Source organism: Aythya fuligula, chromosome 2 (genome assembly GCF_009819795.1).
Source record: "Aythya fuligula isolate bAytFul2 chromosome 2, bAytFul2.pri, whole genome shotgun sequence".
NCBI lineage: Eukaryota > Metazoa > Chordata > Aves > Anseriformes > Anatidae > Aythya > Aythya fuligula.
This window is the reverse complement of record NC_045560.1, coordinates 19102503-19121040: the sequence shown is the minus strand read 5'-3', so window position 1 is coordinate 19121040 and position 18538 is coordinate 19102503. Positions and strand designations below refer to the sequence as shown.

Below are 18538 nucleotides of genomic sequence, written 5' to 3'. Positions count from 1 at the left end.
ATTAATTAGATTTTTGGTAAGAAGCTGTTCCAGTAAAAGCAAGATTTTTCACATCCAGATTTCTCCGCTTAACGTGTTGCCAGGAAGTCAGCAAAGCTTATAAAGACTGCGTGCTCTTCTGTGCTTTAAGAGCTCAGATATGCTTGGATAGAGGTGGGGGAGTTTGTTAAGTTTTTGATATAGAAAAAATGTACTAAAGAGGTGGTATGAAAAAAGCAGTTGCAAGGGAAATTCAAATTGCCATCTGTGCATTTCCTTTGCTAACAATATTGCCAACTTTTGTTTAACAAACAGATGAGCCCAATGTAAAATTACGAAGAGCAGACAGTAAATTCGACATATGCCTCAAATCATTTGATCAAATTTTATATACAAACCCAGAAGGAAGACAATTCAATTTTTATAGCATGCTGGTTTATAGTAACGTTGGAAAGAATACCCCTGAAACGAACGTAAGATGATATAGACGTAAGATGATGCAGAGAAAGAAATAAGTGCCTGTTCTTGAGCAGAAAGCAAAGCCTTGGCAAGAAGGTTAACAAGAGTCTGAAGTTATGGAATATCTTATGGTGTTTGAAGAAAGTAAACTCTATTTGTACCAGCAGTCTCTTTTGCCTATGGCAAGGAATCCAAGGAATACATAATGAGGTGGTAACAGGAGCGTGTTCCTGTTCAGCACGGCAGATTCACATTTGTCAGAGCATGGTAGTTTCCCCTCAGCCAGATCCAGGTTCTCTCTTCAGGGTCTGCATCGGTTGTAGTCAAGAATTTACTGTCATTATAAGCCACGTCACCAGCTGCTTTTGAATATATTATTTATCCTGGGTATTAAATATGAGGTTGGTTTTCTTTTTTTTTAAAAAGGCACTCTTCAGGTGACTGCCAGAAGCAGAACAGCAGTGCTAAGATGAGGTGCTTATAGGCCAGTTCCCTCTGCTGGGACTGAGCTGTAGCCACACAAGACTATTAGTTCTGCAGCACGTCACATTTAAGCCCTCCAAACGTGTCTTCCAGTAGTGCAGCTGCCTGCACCTTCTGCTGCCTCCTGCCTAAAGGTACCACTTCCTCGCTACTGCTGCTTCAGCCTGCCTGTTCTCCTACCTAGCTCTACGAAGGGGTCCTTACAAAAACCCCAGTGCTCTTCCCCCTGTTTTATTTGCTGCTTAAAACATGGCTGCAACAGCAGCCTTCAGCCACAGGCTGCAGTGGTCATCTGGGGGCAGAGGGAATATTTAAGCTGGGTCTCCTGGTGATGTGGAGCCACAGTCATAGCCAGCCCTGAGCTTGGTGCTGGTGTCTCTGCTGTACTCCCGTCTAAATCTGCTTGTATAAAGCCAGCTCAGTAATTTCTGCATTGCACTGAACCACACCACATAGACCTACTCAGTAAGAGTGGCAGAAGCTTGCTGTGCTGTGTTTATGCCACCCACATATCCTAGCATGGAAATTTAAGGAGACAGCAAAAAGAGCAGCAACGTGATACTCTGTGCACTAAAATCCTCATTAGAAAATGTGCTAGAATTATTATAAGGAAGGCTGATAAGACTCTGAAGAGGCATTTGGCTGGAACTAAAGATAGAGAATTTCAGCATCTTTGAAAAGATGCACAACATCCAAAACCTCAGAAAGAATCCATAGGTGTGTGCCTTGGTTTGCCTGCCTAGGTTGTGCCTCTTGAGCTTCACACTGTGGGTCAGACCTAGGGAAGGCATCAGAAGGAGGGCTTTCACAATTCAGTTTTTAGTTTCAATTTCAAATTGTAATTTAGATATAAACATCACTCTTTCAATTTATTGTAGGTAAGCAAAAATTTAAGTTCTTCTTGAAACGTAAGGCTAATTTAGTTGGTACACGTAACACAATAAGAGGAAAAAATGGTCCTAAAATAACTAAGATTTTTTTCTTCTTTATTTTACTAGCACAGTTGCTGAGGCTGAAGGAATTGAGCCACTAGTAAAAACCCTGAATGCTCAGAGGGATGGAGCTGTTGCTAATGCTGCTGCAGTGCTGACAAACATGGCCATGCAAGAACCCTTACGCCTAAGCATTCAGAGCCACGGGGCCATGAGTGCTCTCGCGGAGCCGCTGCGCTCAACCAACAGCCAAGTGCAAAGCAGAGCCGCGCTCCTCGTGGCTGCCTTGGGTTGTGATGCTGATGCCAGAGCTGAGGTAAAAGCCCTCTTCAAGGCCACGGTTGTTTATAACAGTTCTGAATCCTGAGGTTTGTGTCACACTTACCAAGCTTGCACAAATTCATGCTATACAGATTCCAGTGAAGCTTCAGCTGTGGCTATATCTTAATCTATGTTTATGAGCATTAAGCATGAAGGTTTATTTCTGCAACTCTTTCAGCTGCAACTGAAGGCTGTATTTTGAAGATGAGAAGTTCTCTTTACTCTCCCTCAGTGTTTTATTGCTGTCTGCTTTCAAGGCCCAAATGGCAATGCCTGACTTTGATTTATGAGATACTGGATGCGAGTGGAGTAAATGTAATACAAACAAAATTCAAAATATAATTAATCCCTTGATCAGTAGCATCCAGCAAGTTGAACTTTTCACTGTTTATCAATGGTCATATTATTTTCTTTTCATAAATAAGGACTGTGCTGTGTGCATTCATAGATCATAAGCTAGAGATTTCTCAAGGGTCAAAGCTGTTAATTAGGACATGAATAAGGGGCATAGATAATCAATCTACCTCTTTCACTGTTCTTAAAATGTTTTTCTCTTCAGAAATCCAAATGAGCAATATTTCCTCCAGCATGTATAGGAAAGATACTGTGGCACACAAGAGAATAGGATGTTAATAAGATTGTCATGCATACAGTACAATACAAATTCAAATATTTTGTGATGTAAATTAGTTGCTAGGAGGCAGCAGAATGCAGAAAAGAGCTGGATAACTCTCCATGGCAGTCTTGGGTTGCATGGTCTTTTCAGTTTCTGCACCGCAACCTAATAACTGAAAAGCAAGCCAGAGCCAGAGGAGATGTGGGTCTTGAACCACTCCGAAGCTCTCTTCAGCTCCAGCCTGCACAAGGTTCAGAGGAGCAGAGAATTCCTATAAATGTCTTTCTGCCAGCCCAGCCTTGCTTGTCTACAAGGCTTGAGTGCTTTGGATGGAGAATTTGATACGCTGTTCTTGCTGGGATGGAATAGATGAGTTGTGTCAGCAGCAATGTCTTTGTGTTTTTGTAGTTAAGAAATGCAGGTGGACTGGGACCACTTGTTGAGCTGCTGCATTCCAAAAACAAAGAAGTCAGAAGAAATGCCTGTTGGGCTGTTATGGTCTGTGCAAGTGATGAACTCACCGCTGTCGAACTGTGCAGGCTGGGGTGAGTAGAAATAGTATCAAGGGGCAGAGGAAAGATTTTAACGAGAGAACTCTGATAAGTTGGTCTTTATGCATTTATAGCAGAATGACAAAGTTAAGCTATGCTTTTTGGCAAGCAGAAACTACTTTTGTACTACCGATGTTGCAGTTGAAATGGCACTGATTTAAAGTTACAGAAATCTTAAGAAAAAGTAGAAGTCTGAAGAAAGAACTATCTAGAGTTATAAAAATGTTTATTGTTCCTGTGACTGAGTTACACTTTATATCAAAGGTGTGGTTATATCCATTAAAATTAGGGACTGCAAGTTCCTCATATATATGAAATCGAAATTAAGGTTTCAGGCTAAATTCAATGCACAGCAAATTGTTTATGTCTGGTTAGCTGCTGGCTTGCTGAACTGCCATGTAAAAGAGAATCTGTTCTATTCCTTCTTAGAAACTCCAAGTTCCATATATTAATATCTGAATTAGAAAAGCTGTTTTAGCTGTAAGAATTATGTCACAGGTCTGTTATACAGGGTGACACTTTTATTGTTAGAGTAAAATATATGTAATTGCCCTGCTCCCTCTGCTGGACAGTCCTTTGGTTACTGCACAGCTCCTTGCAACCCACCCGTCAGGGAATTCTGCATTCACCTTAAAAATGTAGGTCCGCCCTCAAAGGGGATGCTATCTGTGTGCCCCCTGGAACTGAGTCAGGTGCACTGAAAAATTTTTGCTCATTCAGTGCAATTGTAAAGGGGTTTCGTAACATCCTGAGGTAACCTGTTTGGGTGCTGAAGTATCCTTGCAATTAGAAGGGTTTTTCAAATTCTGAATGTCCCTTGTGGTAATTCCATCCAATTGCATCTTGTCCTAATTTCAGTGGGATTGAATAACCACCTTTTTATAGCAGTTTGTTTGCTTTTTTAACTTACTGAATTTTCTCATGTTCCCTGGCCCTTTCTCAATTTCCTTTTCATGACAAAGTAAAAACATTGAAGATTGTTTTGAAATCTGGTATCATTTTGTCACACATCTCTGAATTTCCCTCATTTATTTATGCCATGTTGAAGTGCTGTCTCCCAGCCTGGATGAGGTACTTCAGCTGAGGTCATACCACCATCAAATAAAACTCAGTAATTATTTTCCCTATCTTGCATAGAGCACTGTTCTTATTTAATCCTTTCTTTGTGACAGTATCAGAGTAGGACTCTAATTTATGTGTCCTTCCAGTTTGACAGCATATTATTGATAATAATACATTAAGTGTAGTTTTTCAACCAGTCAGGCACTACTTCATGTTATTTTCATGTAGATCATATTTCCCTGACTTGCTCATGAGTATTCAAATAGGAATATTTGAAAAGACTTATTAAAGTCAAAACATATCTCAAAGTCAAGACATATCTTGCATCTACGTCTTGCGCCTATACATTAAGTCAGTTACCCCATCACAGAAAGGATTAGATTGGCTTTACATGATTTGTTCTTGACAAATACATAATGGCTATTTCTTAACACCTTATCTCTTGCTTGCTTGCAAACTGATTATTTAATAATTTGATACGGTGTCCTCTGGAGACTGAAATTTGGCTGAATGATCTCCATCATTTACTTGGTTTTCCTTTTTAAATCTAGGTAGTGTCTTTGCCCTTCTCCACTCTTCTGGCTCCCAGCCTGTCCTCCCTATATTTTCAAAGATAATTATAAAGAGCTCAGAGCACGCTTTTGCTGTTTCATACTGTACTATGGGGAAAGTCTTCTCCTGCATTACAAACTTTGTCTTCTCCGGCTTACTCTAGCCATGCTAAGCCTACTGTTTTTACCTCCTTGTTAATATTGCTGCTAGGCATCTGCTTGCAACCATTATATCAAAACTGAAGCAAAAAAAGGCAGCAGACACTTCAGTCTTTTCTGTGCCATCTGTTATGAGTTTTCTTCCCACATTGAGTAATAGGCCTACATTTTCCTCTCTGACTCGTAGCATATGAACCATTTATTTTTGTTTCGGGTCCCTGAATAGTTGTATCTCAATTTGCCTGCGGGTTTTTTGGTTTTGCACCTTACTTTTTCTTCCTTGTTGGAAGCGTCCATGTTTCCATTTCTGCATGAGTCCTTTTTTGGTTTTCAGATTGTCACAGAATTTTTGGTGCTTCTGTGTTTGTCCCTTTTTGTCTTCTCTTTTCTCCAGATGAGACTAATGTGCAAATGTGCCTCTAATGTCATGTCTCAGACATTGCTGTACTCATTAGACTTTTCTTTACCCTTTTTCCACTTGAAATTTCTTCCCTGCATTAGCTTACTTGCTCATTGCCTGATCTTGTTGAAATTTCTTTTATGACAAATAGCCTGGATGGTTGTTCCACGGTTTTCTCCCAGTGCTTTCTTCTAAAACAGACGGTTGTCACTTGCCTTGTCTGCAAAACTTATCTCTGGATTTCTTCTGACATACCTTCAGAAGTCTACCCTGTAAAACATCCACAGCTGAGGCTGCCTGTGTAGTTCAGAGAGAGAAACAGGCAGTATAAATGTGGAGTTCATTTTGTATTAAATTTATTCCTTTGGATATGAAGAATGTCTGCATGTGCATATATGCACACGCATGTGTTTGAATAAGTGTGCACTTACTCAAACATATCTCCCTCTTTCTTCCATTATTTTTTCCTAAATATTTCCAAAACTGTACTATGTTATTTTCTCCTGATTAAGCTTCCTTCTTACTCCTTCTTAGTGAGCTTTTCCTGAGTTTCTCAGGTCAGAAGCTGTCAGTCTGTGGGTTTCAGCACCAAGGAATGAATCCCTGTCCTCCAGCATCCCCCCATGATTATTTGTTTCTATTTCCATGCTGCAAAAGCACTGCCAGCCTGGTTGTGCTGATATAACTGCTTGTGCTCATGTGCTAAACTGAGTTCAGCACATCTCTGCCTAATTCCCCTTCCCCAAGCACAGGAACAGCCCTAAACCAGGATTCAGTCCTTGCATAATACTGAACTGGAATCTGCCAATGTATTGTATGGTCAGTTCTGAATATTATTCCTTTTACTCTGACATTTTTCTTTTTTTTTTTTTTTTTCCAGTTCTCTGTGATACCCAGCATCTTTCTGATAAAACATTGTGGTATCCTGTCAGCTTTTCTTTATGTAACTGTTTAACTGCCAAAAGGAATTCCATTTACTTTTGGCACCACAAGGCATTTTTCTTCTCTAGAGAAAGAATTCAGTGTAGCACATCCAGCTCCTTGCTGGCCCAGAGGACACCAGGCTACCAGTTGGAAATGAATCTGTACCTTAGCCTTTGTAATGCTAACTCTGAACTGTGTAATAGCAATTAATTGTTACTTAATGATGAGCTACTGTATTTTGTTTAACAGTGCTTTAGACATCCTAGAAGAAATTAATCTGTCAACAGGGCGCAAAAATAACTTCAGTGAAGCTGCTTTGGAAAAACTACTTGATAATAATCTTTCCCAAAAGTACAGCCAGATGGGTTATTTATCATCAAGTAATATCATTACTGATGGATTCTATGATTATGGTCAGGTAAGCTACTTTAAATTACTCTACTTGGAAAGAGTAAAATTGTCCACTCAATTTATCAAAAGTAAGAGGTCTGTAGCAAAAGCTGGAGTCTGGCTACCTAAAATACCTTGGTGTGTTTTCTTGTCCTGCAGTTTTCCAGCTTTTATACTAATTTCTTTTGATTATCTTTCCACATGGGTGAAATCTCACCATCTTCATACTGTTTTCCAGTTGCAATCTTCTTCCCAATCCTGTGTAAGCAGTGTTGCTCCTAGTTCCTTTCCAGAGCCATTCTCAGACCTCAGTTCTTCTGGTCTCTTTCACTGCAGTATACTTAATACTAACCTGACACCGAATGACCCTGTAGACTTCTAGTTTATTTATTTTTACATAAAGAAGGGTTCGTATTTTCACCTTGGTCATGACCCTTTCTTTCACAAAGCACTGTTTATATATAAAGACTGACCCCACTCTGTATCCCCAATTACTGCTCTGTTCAGTTTAAATCAAAGAAATACTTTTCAAAATGCCCAGATGAATTAGAAATACTATTCTTACTGAAAATCAGTGAAAGGCATGCTTCCAAAGCATTTGGTTGCTTTTGAAAATTTCATCGTAAATTGTAAAATCTTCAGAGGCAGGAACATTTCCTTATCCTAGATTTTACAATGACATAATGACAATAATTACAAGATAAATTACAAGTTAGAAATGGAGTAAATGTGAATATGGAAGAAACTGATTTCATATGTTTTGAACAGGTTTTATAAGTTCTCATGTAAGTCTTCTGTTAAAGATTGACTCTTTAGATACCTTTTAAAGATATTTTTTGTCTTCATCTTTAACTGAGCAGAACTCCTTACCTTTTATTTTAATTTTCCTGCAGATAAAACCTGGAATTAAACTTTTATCTTTGGAGGAACTGAGTATGCAAGAACTTACTGACCGTAGGGCCACAATCTTCATTAATGCTAAACCACAAGAAGAGTAAGTCATGTTTGATCTACCAGTGTTTATTGCAATAACTCATTTTTCTATCATTTCCACTGCTTCCAATATGAAACTACTATATAGTTGGTATTGTGAGAGATCTGTTTTAATCCTAGCACTGTGCTACATGTCCTAAAAGGCAAAAGATTTGTATTTTATAAAGTAGGTTTTTGGAAAATAACTTTTTTCCCACTAGATAGAAAAGATTCATTCACTTGCGTCAGTCTACTTTTCATTAGAAAACTTAGCCATGAAGACTCATTCATTTAACACCCTTTGATTTCTGATGATGGGATGCCAGTTATTTTATTAGCTATAACAAAGCTTGTCATCTGCTGTAATAATAATGTCGTTGAAGCTGAATGTCAACAAGCAACAATGAAATCTGTGATTTAATGGTTTTCTTGTACAGACAAATGCATGGAATTTTAAGCATAATGTCCCAAGAGGCCGTCCAAAGCTTTCAGGCTTGATAGAGAACCTATGTCTATTTCTTCTATGTTTAAGTTGAAGCCAACCTAACAAATCTTCTTAGATTTGAATGCAGGAAGTTGGTATTGAGCTTGTTTAACTGGGAGTCGTTTCCTATAAACAGTCTCAGAGATCAAAGAATGCTCTACCAGTATTTTGCAAGTCCAAAATCATCTTCTCTGTCAACACATCACATATTTGGTTTACAGTGTCATTAGCTTTCCTTTTAAGCTTGTATATGACACCATAAAGATGTCTGAGAATATCTATGACAAGTTAACCTTCCATGCTCTTTGTCAATCCCTAAGCTTGTCTTTAACTATCAGGTTTTCTTTTCTTTGACTCGATACAGCTTATTGCCTTTGCACCTTGGCAGCAATCTTACTCTCCAGTTACTTTTGTGTCCATCATTGGTATCCCATACTTCATTTCTGATCCCTGAATCAATATCAGGTTTATTAGTTGCTGTGTTATTCCTTCCAGTTATATATTGCTTATGAATATATTTACTGTCCTTTAAAATCAAAGCTCTATTTTCATAGCTTAACGTACTATACAATCTCTACAAATAATAATGCAAAAACATCTTGCTCCATTTCAGTGTCCTTGCAGTAGAGGAAAAGCCACAAAATTCATCTTATGAACAGACTACCTTGTCACCTGTTTCAAGAAAAAGCAGTAGAGAAAAATCAAGGTATGGTCTTAAGATTTACTAGTTGTCAATGTTCTATTATTGTGCTACCATTGGAAATAGAATTCTGGTTGAAAATAGTGATGAACAGTTTACTAACAGAGTACAATAGCTCAAATACAATGTTAAATATGTTTTTAGAGTCTTTCTTTCACATCCTAATTGCACTAATCTTCCTTTGTCTATCTTAGTAGTTATTTGTCCTCCCCATACTGTATTAGAACATCTCCCATTTATTTGGCTGTTTTTTTCCTTTCAGTATCCTTAGGAGACAGTGAAATGCAATTATGTTACAGCTTGACAGCCAAGACAGGGGAAATGAGGGTAGTTCTTTCTCAATTTAGAACATACACCTACAAAAAGTTCCTATACTGCCTACATCCATCCTTATTTCTAGATAAAAAGTCTTCCAGTGAAATTCCTGACTAAAAGCAGAAAAGGATGTGTTCAATACTGTCCCAGTTTTGACAGCAATGAGGCTAAAAATGCCTCATACTTGCAAGGCTCCCTCCGATCCGTACAATTCAGTAGGTACAGCCCTAGCAGGCTTTTTTGTGGGACTGATCTGATGGGCATGTCTGCTGGTACCAAATAGGTCTGAATCTCTAATGTTGTGGTAAACTTCATTTCCTTCCTGTACAGAAAGAGGATTTGAGCCTACCTCTCCCACCTGCACATTGATCATAGGGTGCTTGGGGTTTAGCAGTCTTACTCAGTTTCACTGTAGCTTCACTAGCTTCACTACTGATGAAGCTTAATGAACAGTGCTTTCTGCTTCAGCTGTTAGGACATTTATCTGACAGAGCCGAGACTGAAGTTCTAGTCCCAGTCATAATCACTTTTAATATAAAATACTTAACCCTGAGCTTGTTCTTTTGGAAAAGAAAACTGGACCATGGTCTTCCAGCTCAGCCGGTGAACTCTATGTAAAACAGCAGCACAGTCATCACCACAAGGGTGCCTTTTAGAGAAGGCAGGAGAACACACCTAGTTCCAGAGGATTGTTCAGAACAGCAAAACCAGTCCTAATACAGCCTCCTTGCAAACAAGGGGATGATATCTAATCCTTGATAGTAACGTGATGCAGCCTAAAACTCTACTCAGCTTTCTTGTTAGCTCACTTAGGGAGCCAACCGTGCATCATGCTGGTTTCTGTGGGACCCAGTCTTGACTTCCAAATTCTCCTTGTTTTGTGGTACAGGGGTTCTTGGCTCTATCTCAGGGCTGTGAATTCTAGTGAGTGATGACATTACAAAATGCTAACTTCTGCAGGGTTTGAGTAAAGAGTGTCTGTGTCTGTCATAGGAACTGAGGTACTGCGTTTGCAATTTTTGGCTTGAAGCTCATCCATGAACTATGATATGCTACTGTCTATACAGACCTTTAATTAATAGAATTGTTGATTTCTTACACTGTTTATATATTTCTGTGTATGTATGTATCTGTGTGTGCGTGAGAGGTGAAATTTGCAGTAAGAAAGATGAGAGAAAATGGGAACTGACCTTGCTTTGTGTTCTCAATAGCTTAATGGTATCTCCAGTAGAGGAAAAGCAGGAGCCACCTGGAAGGAGATCTTCGTTCAGCAAAAGTAGCAGTAGAGAAAAAGGCTTAAGGTATTACATTCTGAATTGTGTGTGTATAGGTTCATTCAGAACTGCAGTACAAATTTTTGACAGGTAATAGCTACTGAAGGTGAAGAATTGAGGTTCTGACTTTGAACCAGGATCCAAATTGTGAGATTAATCTAGCCAAAAGTTATTGAGCTACAGGACAGCATTTACATTTGGCTGGTTATTTGTGCTGCGAGCACTTCTGGAATTCAGTTTAAACAATTTCATATTAAATACCTGAAATGAGTCACATTGTGGAAGGTTTCAGGATGCAAAAGAATAAATTCTGCATCTTGAGTGTCTAACTGGGCCTATTCTAACTTCTGCTCATTTGGAAGGTCCTCCTGATGCTCAGCATGTTTTGGCCATGACATGCTAATCATATGCCAGTTTACTTAAATACAGCAGGAGAGATGAGGAGAGATCAAGCCAATGATATTTTCTGTGCACTTGTGGGGGATTTCTTCATTTCAGAAGAAGCTCTGGAGACTTAGAGCATTTTGCATAGTCTCAAAGTACGGAGTTTAGAGACCTGTTCTGACAAGATCATGTGTTTGTTTATTATTGTGTAAGGTGAGGATACTCTTAGATAGTTGCTTTTTAATGTAATTTATGTCAATTACACAGTAAGTGACTGCATTGTTAGTGATCATAACTGTTCCAGAAAGCAAAAAAAAAAATAGGAAAAAACAAATGCCTGGCTCCATTTCCCCGTAGTAAACTTGCAGGGATACAAAGCCTTCTTTCTTCAAGTATGAAATAATTGCTTTTGAATGTCATGATCAAGTTGTATGATTTATAACCCCATTGTCATTCATTTTGAATCCATAATTCATACACCATTATTACTATTAATTTGTGAGATATATGGGAGTTACTTGAAGGTCAATAGCTGACTCCAAGTCTTGAACATGCTTAGACTTTTTTCTAGATATTTTTTTCCTTTGATCATACATTTTTGTTCATCATTATTTTGCAGAGTACCACTGAACACAGTTTAAAACCATTGTTTTTGAAAAGTGATACTAGTTTATATAAACTGTAGTTGAAAGCTAAGAGAAACGAGAGTTATAATTGTCTGCTGGAAGTGTTTGAATTAGATGTAGAGGAAGTGCCTAGTTGATAGTTTGACATATATTTGCATAGACAGATAGCAACATTTTTGATCAAACACTTGTGTATCTGATATACACAATGACTGAGCTAAAATGTTATCTTTAATGTAAACTGATATATGTGTATTTCTTCCACACTATGTTCTCGTAGAGCATTTAAGGAAATACTTTCCAATGCTCATTTACTCCATTTTGAAAGACAGATGAGAGGTTAAGTTATGCAAAAAAGGAAAGAAAATAGGCGTCATGGCTGTCTTTTGGTGGTAGAACGGTGCATTGGCTGCCATCTTCCTCACACTGATTCTCTGGTGTTGAAGGACATTTGGACTGAACTTATAGCAGCAATCCTAATAGCTTGGAGACTATTAATTGCCATTAGTTCTCCTTTTCTATGCTCCTCTGCATTTGCAAAGAGTGCAACCACTTAGCAGTGCAGTTTTAATAGGGAAGGTAAAATATTGGGTCTACAAAAGGGAAGAGCTGGGGAGAAAAAGAGGAACAAGGAACAAGAAGGTCAAGGAACAAGAATTATACTATCTATAGAAGTCTGTCATTTTGAAAACTTGCCAAATCAGACATCAGAGAGGTGGGAGTAGTTCATTTTGTTGTTGTTTTTAACAGGTTATTCTCAAGCACTATGCCTACCTCTATAAGTGGACAAGTAGGTAGTGGTTTAATCTGCCATTATAAGGTTCCCTAGCTGGAGTTAGATAGAGTCAAATTAGATAAGGAAAACAGTTTGTCTCCTTTTTTAAGTGTAAGTGTAATTAATAACCAGAACAGTTTATTTAACAGGGTGGTGAATTTTCTATAATTTGAAGATTAAATCTTAATTGGTTGTCCTTCTAAAAAATGTGCTTTATAAAATCTATGAAAAGGTCTTTTTGTGAATATGATGAATCTCAATAGGTAAAAGAAAAGTTTGAAAAGTAGTCTGAAGACAAATTGCTTGAATTAGACTACTGATAATGGTATATGCCTTTCTGCTTTGTACAATACCTTCTTAAGAGTGCTGTACATTGTAAAAATTTTAAGAATAATTTGAAGACCATACAGTGATGATATTGTGCCCTCAAGCACACTACTCTCTGGTGGCCCTTTCTTTCTTTTCTTTTTCTTCCAAAAATACTGGAAATATTCTGGATTTTTATTTTTCTTTAAAAAAGCCAGTCCCGTTAAAGAAATAGAAGACATTTTGTCATATTTCCCAGTAGAATTACTCAAAACCTATGTTGAAAAAAGACATGATGCTTACGAAACACAAATTCTACCTGTTCCCAGAAATGAAAAATCCTAAGCTGTCTGATTGTATAGATTTTAATGATACTCCTGGTAAGATACTGATTTTGTAGTTGCTATGAAAGCTGTGAAATGCACGGTATTTTATCTAAGCAAAACAAGCATTTAATTTATACTTCTGCTATTTGGTTATGGTACCTGTTCAGGATTTGGACTTCAGAGATTACAGTACTCCAAATAACTGTACATTGTTTTCTATATAAGAAAAGGGAAGGGGAAAAAAGAAGAGGAAAAAATGATAGATGTTACTCAGATTATATCCAAAGTCCAGGATGAAATAAATCAAGAAAATGCACAATGGCAAGCACCACCTGACTTCATTTTACTGGATTATATTAATGATGCTTCTAAAACAATCCTACCACTCACTACTACGCGGGAACAGGTTGTGGCTCTTGCACAGTGAGTACCAAATTATATTTCCGTAAGTAATGCTGATATGTTCATTTGGTAGAATACTAGCTTTCTCATCACAGGACAACATTTTTCAGTTTATATTTCTCATCTTTACTTGGAATCCAGATCAGCTATGGCCCAGTGTTATTAGAGAACTTGTTTCATGAACTAAGTCCACTTCCATTCCTCCTCACATTCCACCTATTTTGTGATAATTCAGGTTACCTTTATTCTTGGTTGTGATCTTTGCTGTGATAATGCCCTGAACATTGTTGAACAGCAATCAGACATCAGTAATTAATGCTTTTTTCCTCCCCTGAATTTTAAAACAAAGGACTAGAAGGAAGCACATAAAGCCATTCTTTTGTCACTGCTACTTGGATATGGCCCAGCCCAAACAGGAGTGCCATGAGCACTTCCGTTGACTCCAGTGAGTTTTGGATGAGGATTGAAAAACTGACTGAAATGCAAAAATTCAGTGCTCTGCAGGAGAAAGTCCAGATTCCCAGGAGATGTCATTTTAGTTCCTTGCACCTGGAACTTTGTACAGTTTGCATTTACTTTTAGTCAGCCATATGATTGTCAGGTGTTGAGAGGCCTTTGTAACCTTCTGCCTGGACCTTCCCCAGACAGCTCTTTTCCTCTCCATTTCTTCCTTCCTATACCTTCACCGGCACTTCATGGCAGCACATGTAGGCCTTCCCAGTAGCTGAGACAGCACAGCAGCCGTTCACATCTGGGGAATGTGCCTGCCTCGCTGTAGCCCATGGTGGGCAGAGGCTGGAGGGCCCGGCTCTCCTGGGGCTTGGGCCCAGCTGGGGCCTGCAAAAAAACTCTCTTTTTTTCTTTTTGTTTGTTTGTTTTTCTGTAGACCCAAAAGCACAAGACATTTTTTTTAATGTAGTTTTTAGGTGCTGCTGTAATTAACATCCCGATGGTTAAATAGCACCAGAAGATCACACTGATGTGTGCACAGACCGTTGTTATCAATGTGTGATTCATTAGTTACCCCGACTGCTCAGCCTGGGCACCAATCACTGTCATCTCCAAGCAGTGTGGCTGCTTTCATCTTCTCCTCAGTTTAACCTTTACTATCTCACCAGTTTCCTGGCTGCCTCCTGAATCTGGAGAGTTTGGCGTCAGATCCCGCTGAGTCTCACAGAATTTGTTTCTTCTACTAACCTTCATTTTTAATGAAGTGGTCTGCTATGATATGAGGAATGACTTTTCCATTGATTGCAAAATTTGACAAGACAGGTATTCATCCTTAACTATCCAGCTGTGTATAAATTAGGCTGCCTTCCTCAAGGTGGAATCCGTAAAATACTCTTTCAAGTCCGCTCTTCACACACACCAATGAAATATTTGCAAATACACAACCCAGTGAAAAAAAATCATCAGGAACAGAAGTAGTATATTTTCTGTGGGGAATTTTATATGCATGTGGCATTTTCAGTGGCTGCCTGGGTGGCATGTGCTGAATGGGAGGGGAAGGAGGGGGCAGCTGATGGAGCCCCCAGCAGCTTGGGCAGGGTCCCTGCTGTTGCTTGCCAGGAGGGAGCCAGTGTGGATTAGGGGACATGCTGTGGTGCTGGCTGTGTCCTTTTAAACAAAAGCAGCACATCATTGTGCACGCATGGGAGTGGTGTGCACGCAGGCATGGGAAGCTTTGCTCCCTTTATGGAGGGCTGGCCTTGTATTTACTGAAGTCAGAAGCTGCTCACAGAGTTTATAATAGAGATGTGGTGGTGCGGGTTTTCTCCTGGTCTGAGGCAATGGCCTCAGATTCCCATGTCAGCTCTGCAACACCTTGTCTGGAGTTACAGCCCTCAGTAACACCCGTGCCTTTGTCTGAGGACACCGTGAGGAACGAAGGTCTTTACATACAGGAGCTGCACAGGGTGAAGGTGTTGGTAAGAGGAGCTAAGGACTTACAGATTGGCGGTTGATCCTATCTGTGCACAATCACCCCAAAGGCACTGGTTTGGGCAGTGTTTGCACAGATTGTGGATTCTGATCTTCTCTTTCTTTGATGGAGCTATTCTCTTTTATGGATAAAGACAGCTCCTTGCCCCCAGATGTTGGCTTTGATATAAGAAAACACATGTAGAGGTTGAAGTACCCTTTCTGGATATCATTGCTTTCCTGTGTTGGGATCATTACCTTTATTTTGTTATATTTATTCTCATGTCTTTATTATTACTTCAAATGAATGCTAGGGCTAAGGATTGTAATATACATGTATAGCTCACATAATCTACTAGCTGTGAAGATGAACATTAGCTTCTGAAACACTTCTTCAGTAAATTCACTTTTACTGATGATTTTCTCTGAGTTGTTGGTTCCTACATCAGACATCTCCAGAATCGCTGGCAGCTGCTGCACCTTGGCTTAGGTCTGTGACAAATGTGAATGACCTGAGTTAGGTTTACCTGGATTTAATAGCGAGCATATGTAAAATACCAGCTGCTGAATAAAACAATTCAAGCACACGTAGAGACAGTATTAATGTTTTATATATCATTGTCTTACTGCTTCTGTACATTTCATTTTGCTGATGCATTTTTGTAATAAATTCAAGAAACATTATAGATTTAATTGTTGTAATTGTAAATTTGTTGCAGGTTTGTTGCAGACAAGATGGGTGGTGCAATCGAAAAAGAAAAACTACATGACTTCAGCTGGGAACTTCATATAAGTGAAATAGAATATGAACTGAAATCCAATGTTGTGCCTATTGGGAAAGTTAAAAAAGGGACATTTTACCACAGGGCTTTACTTTTCAAGGTACATTAACATTTATTTTACAACACAGAGTTATTTCTGCTAAATGTATATTATAAACTAAAGTATACTTGCATCAGTATAATATAATATTTATATTAATGTAAAATCTTGTGTATATATTTAAGTCATTTTTTACTGGCAAAGTTGATTTTCCAGTGAATGAAAGCCAGCATCGCTTCGTTCTGTAAACATTCTTGTTGTCATTAAATTGTCTTAAGTGATATCAGCAGAATACTTGATAAATGGCAAAAAGCCAAGTTATTTGAATGGTAGTCAAAACATTTTACATTTTCTGTAAACTGTAAAATATTGAATTATGCGGTTTCCTGATTTTTTTTTCCCATGCTGTAAATGTAAGCTTCTTGGGACAATTTCTATTCACTATCTGTCCAGTATTCTGTGACAGAGTGTAACAGCTTTTATGCTCCAGTTTCACAGACTGGGAAGCTTCATTTCTTTTTCTGGCTTCACGTAAGCCTGCTTGTCTGTCCCATCCTCCTTCCTTGGCCATTGGTTAGCTGGACTTTACTCCTTGGATGGAAAGGAGAAAAGAAGCAAAGGCCTAGGACACTAAGCCTAGGAGAAAGAGTACAATCTGAAATCTATGGTATACATGGGGAGAGAACATTCCTGACGTATTTTGTGGAGGTCTGAGGGAATAAATTAATTGTGCTGAAGCAGCACTGGTGTTCTCATACCCTCGACTGTTCTCTGACTGTGATGTTTATAAAGAAACCTTTGTAGGGACAGATCATCTCTCATAGAGACACATCAGTCTAAGCACAGGATATCTGTGTCCATTTGTAAAAATGTAAAAAACTTTCAGGATTTCATTTCTGTGCACAGAATATGGTAAAAATTGTATTTATAAGCCTGCACTGTCTAAGCAGAACCAACAGTAAAGATCTGTAGTTCAGAACACCCTAGAGATTTACACAGTTTGTATCAAGAAAGCTCTTGGCCTTTGAAGTATTTCTTTTCTTTTTAAGCATCACTTGTTGTATGTTGCACAAGCTAAGTGTGATTAACACCTTTTTCTTTTCTTTTTAGGTAATAGCAGACAGAATTGGCATTGGCTGTAGTTTAGTTCGTGGCGAGTATAACAGAGCTTGGAATGAAGTTAAATTGGTTGATGACTCTCCACAAGGAGTAACTGGGCTTCTGCTTCCTCCTCAAGAGTATATTGTAGATCTAATGTTTGAGCCAGGCTTTCTGATGAAACAGGGAAGTGCAGAGGCAGATCAGTACAAACGTATTTAATCATCCCCAAATTTCTCCAAAATAAGCATTTTAAAGACGATTGCAGTGTTGTTACTTATGAAACAAAAGGGGCTTGTGGTCTGATTATCAAAAAGAAGCATATATTTCTATAGTCATTTGCTGAAAAATGTTCTTTGTTTCTGAGAACTTACTTCAGATATCTGCATCTGGTACATTGTCCTAAGCATTGAATTAAACATACTTTACGTAGCCAACCTCAATTCTTAGATATTTGTGGGGACTTGGGTGTGGGAGGTGGTACTATTTTAAGATGAAATTGTAAAACTATAGATTTGGTAGATCAAGAATATGTGTTAACATTATACTACTTATTAAATAGGTTTAAATTATTTCCAAACTACAGTATATATATATACAGTATATATTTTTTTTCTTATGTTCCTTCAACCCCCATGCACAATTACAGAAATTATGTGTTCATGAAGCAAGAAAATGTGATGTCTGGTGAAATAACAAGTTGTCTAAAAACAATTGCACATTTTTTTCTGTGTGAAATAGCACAAGAACTGAGAATTAGAAGAATTAGGATAACAGTGTACTTCCAACCTCTGAAGAGGCTGAAATATAAATACCCCATTTATATTTCTTGGAACTTGCCAGAGTTAATAATTATGGATAGAAACATACTCTGGATGAACATAAATACTATTTGTCCTGACACAGAGAAGACAGATGACTGATAAGTTACTGCATTCAATCTCCATTTAAATTCTTCATTTTTCACTTGAAGATAAAATGGACTCTGAGAAGGGAGCAGTTCTGGGTGGAGAATTTGTACTTCTAACAGCCTTGGGTAACGTGGTGTTGCCAAAGTGTGATGGTGCACCTAACAGAGGTAAAACACTGCTTAGTACACTCCAGTAAACACTTTCTGGTGAAGTAGTCAGGAATGTACTGGAGTATTTAAGGGAGCATCATTCAAATGAGTATACTTAATTGTAGACAAGTGACAAAAACAAAAAAACAAAAACGGTACAAAAGTTAAGCCAATGCAGTCTATATTGTGCATAACTGAATTTCAGAAGAGAATGACAATGAGGCATTTACTTCCTGACCATCAAAAA

The 18538-nt window shown here is 38.4% G+C and overlaps 1 protein-coding gene across 1 annotated transcript in view; it reads left to right on the top strand.

The window, feature by feature from the left end:
• ARMC3 (armadillo repeat containing 3) overlaps positions 1-17536 on the top strand; it is a 61064-nt gene extending 43528 nt beyond the window's left edge. The window contains exons 12-20 of the mRNA XM_032182314.1: positions 1920-2169; positions 3199-3335; positions 6687-6855; positions 7721-7821; positions 8897-8989; positions 10510-10599; positions 13215-13412; positions 16031-16193; positions 17244-17536. Coding sequence (XP_032038205.1) covers positions 1920-2169; positions 3199-3335; positions 6687-6855; positions 7721-7821; positions 8897-8989; positions 10510-10599; positions 13215-13412; positions 16031-16193; positions 17244-17453 — 1411 coding nt within the window. The 3' untranslated portion in view covers positions 17454-17536. The remainder of the gene's footprint in view (positions 1-1919; positions 2170-3198; positions 3336-6686; positions 6856-7720; positions 7822-8896; positions 8990-10509; positions 10600-13214; positions 13413-16030; positions 16194-17243) is intronic.
• Positions 17537-18538: the final 1002 nt, after the last annotated feature.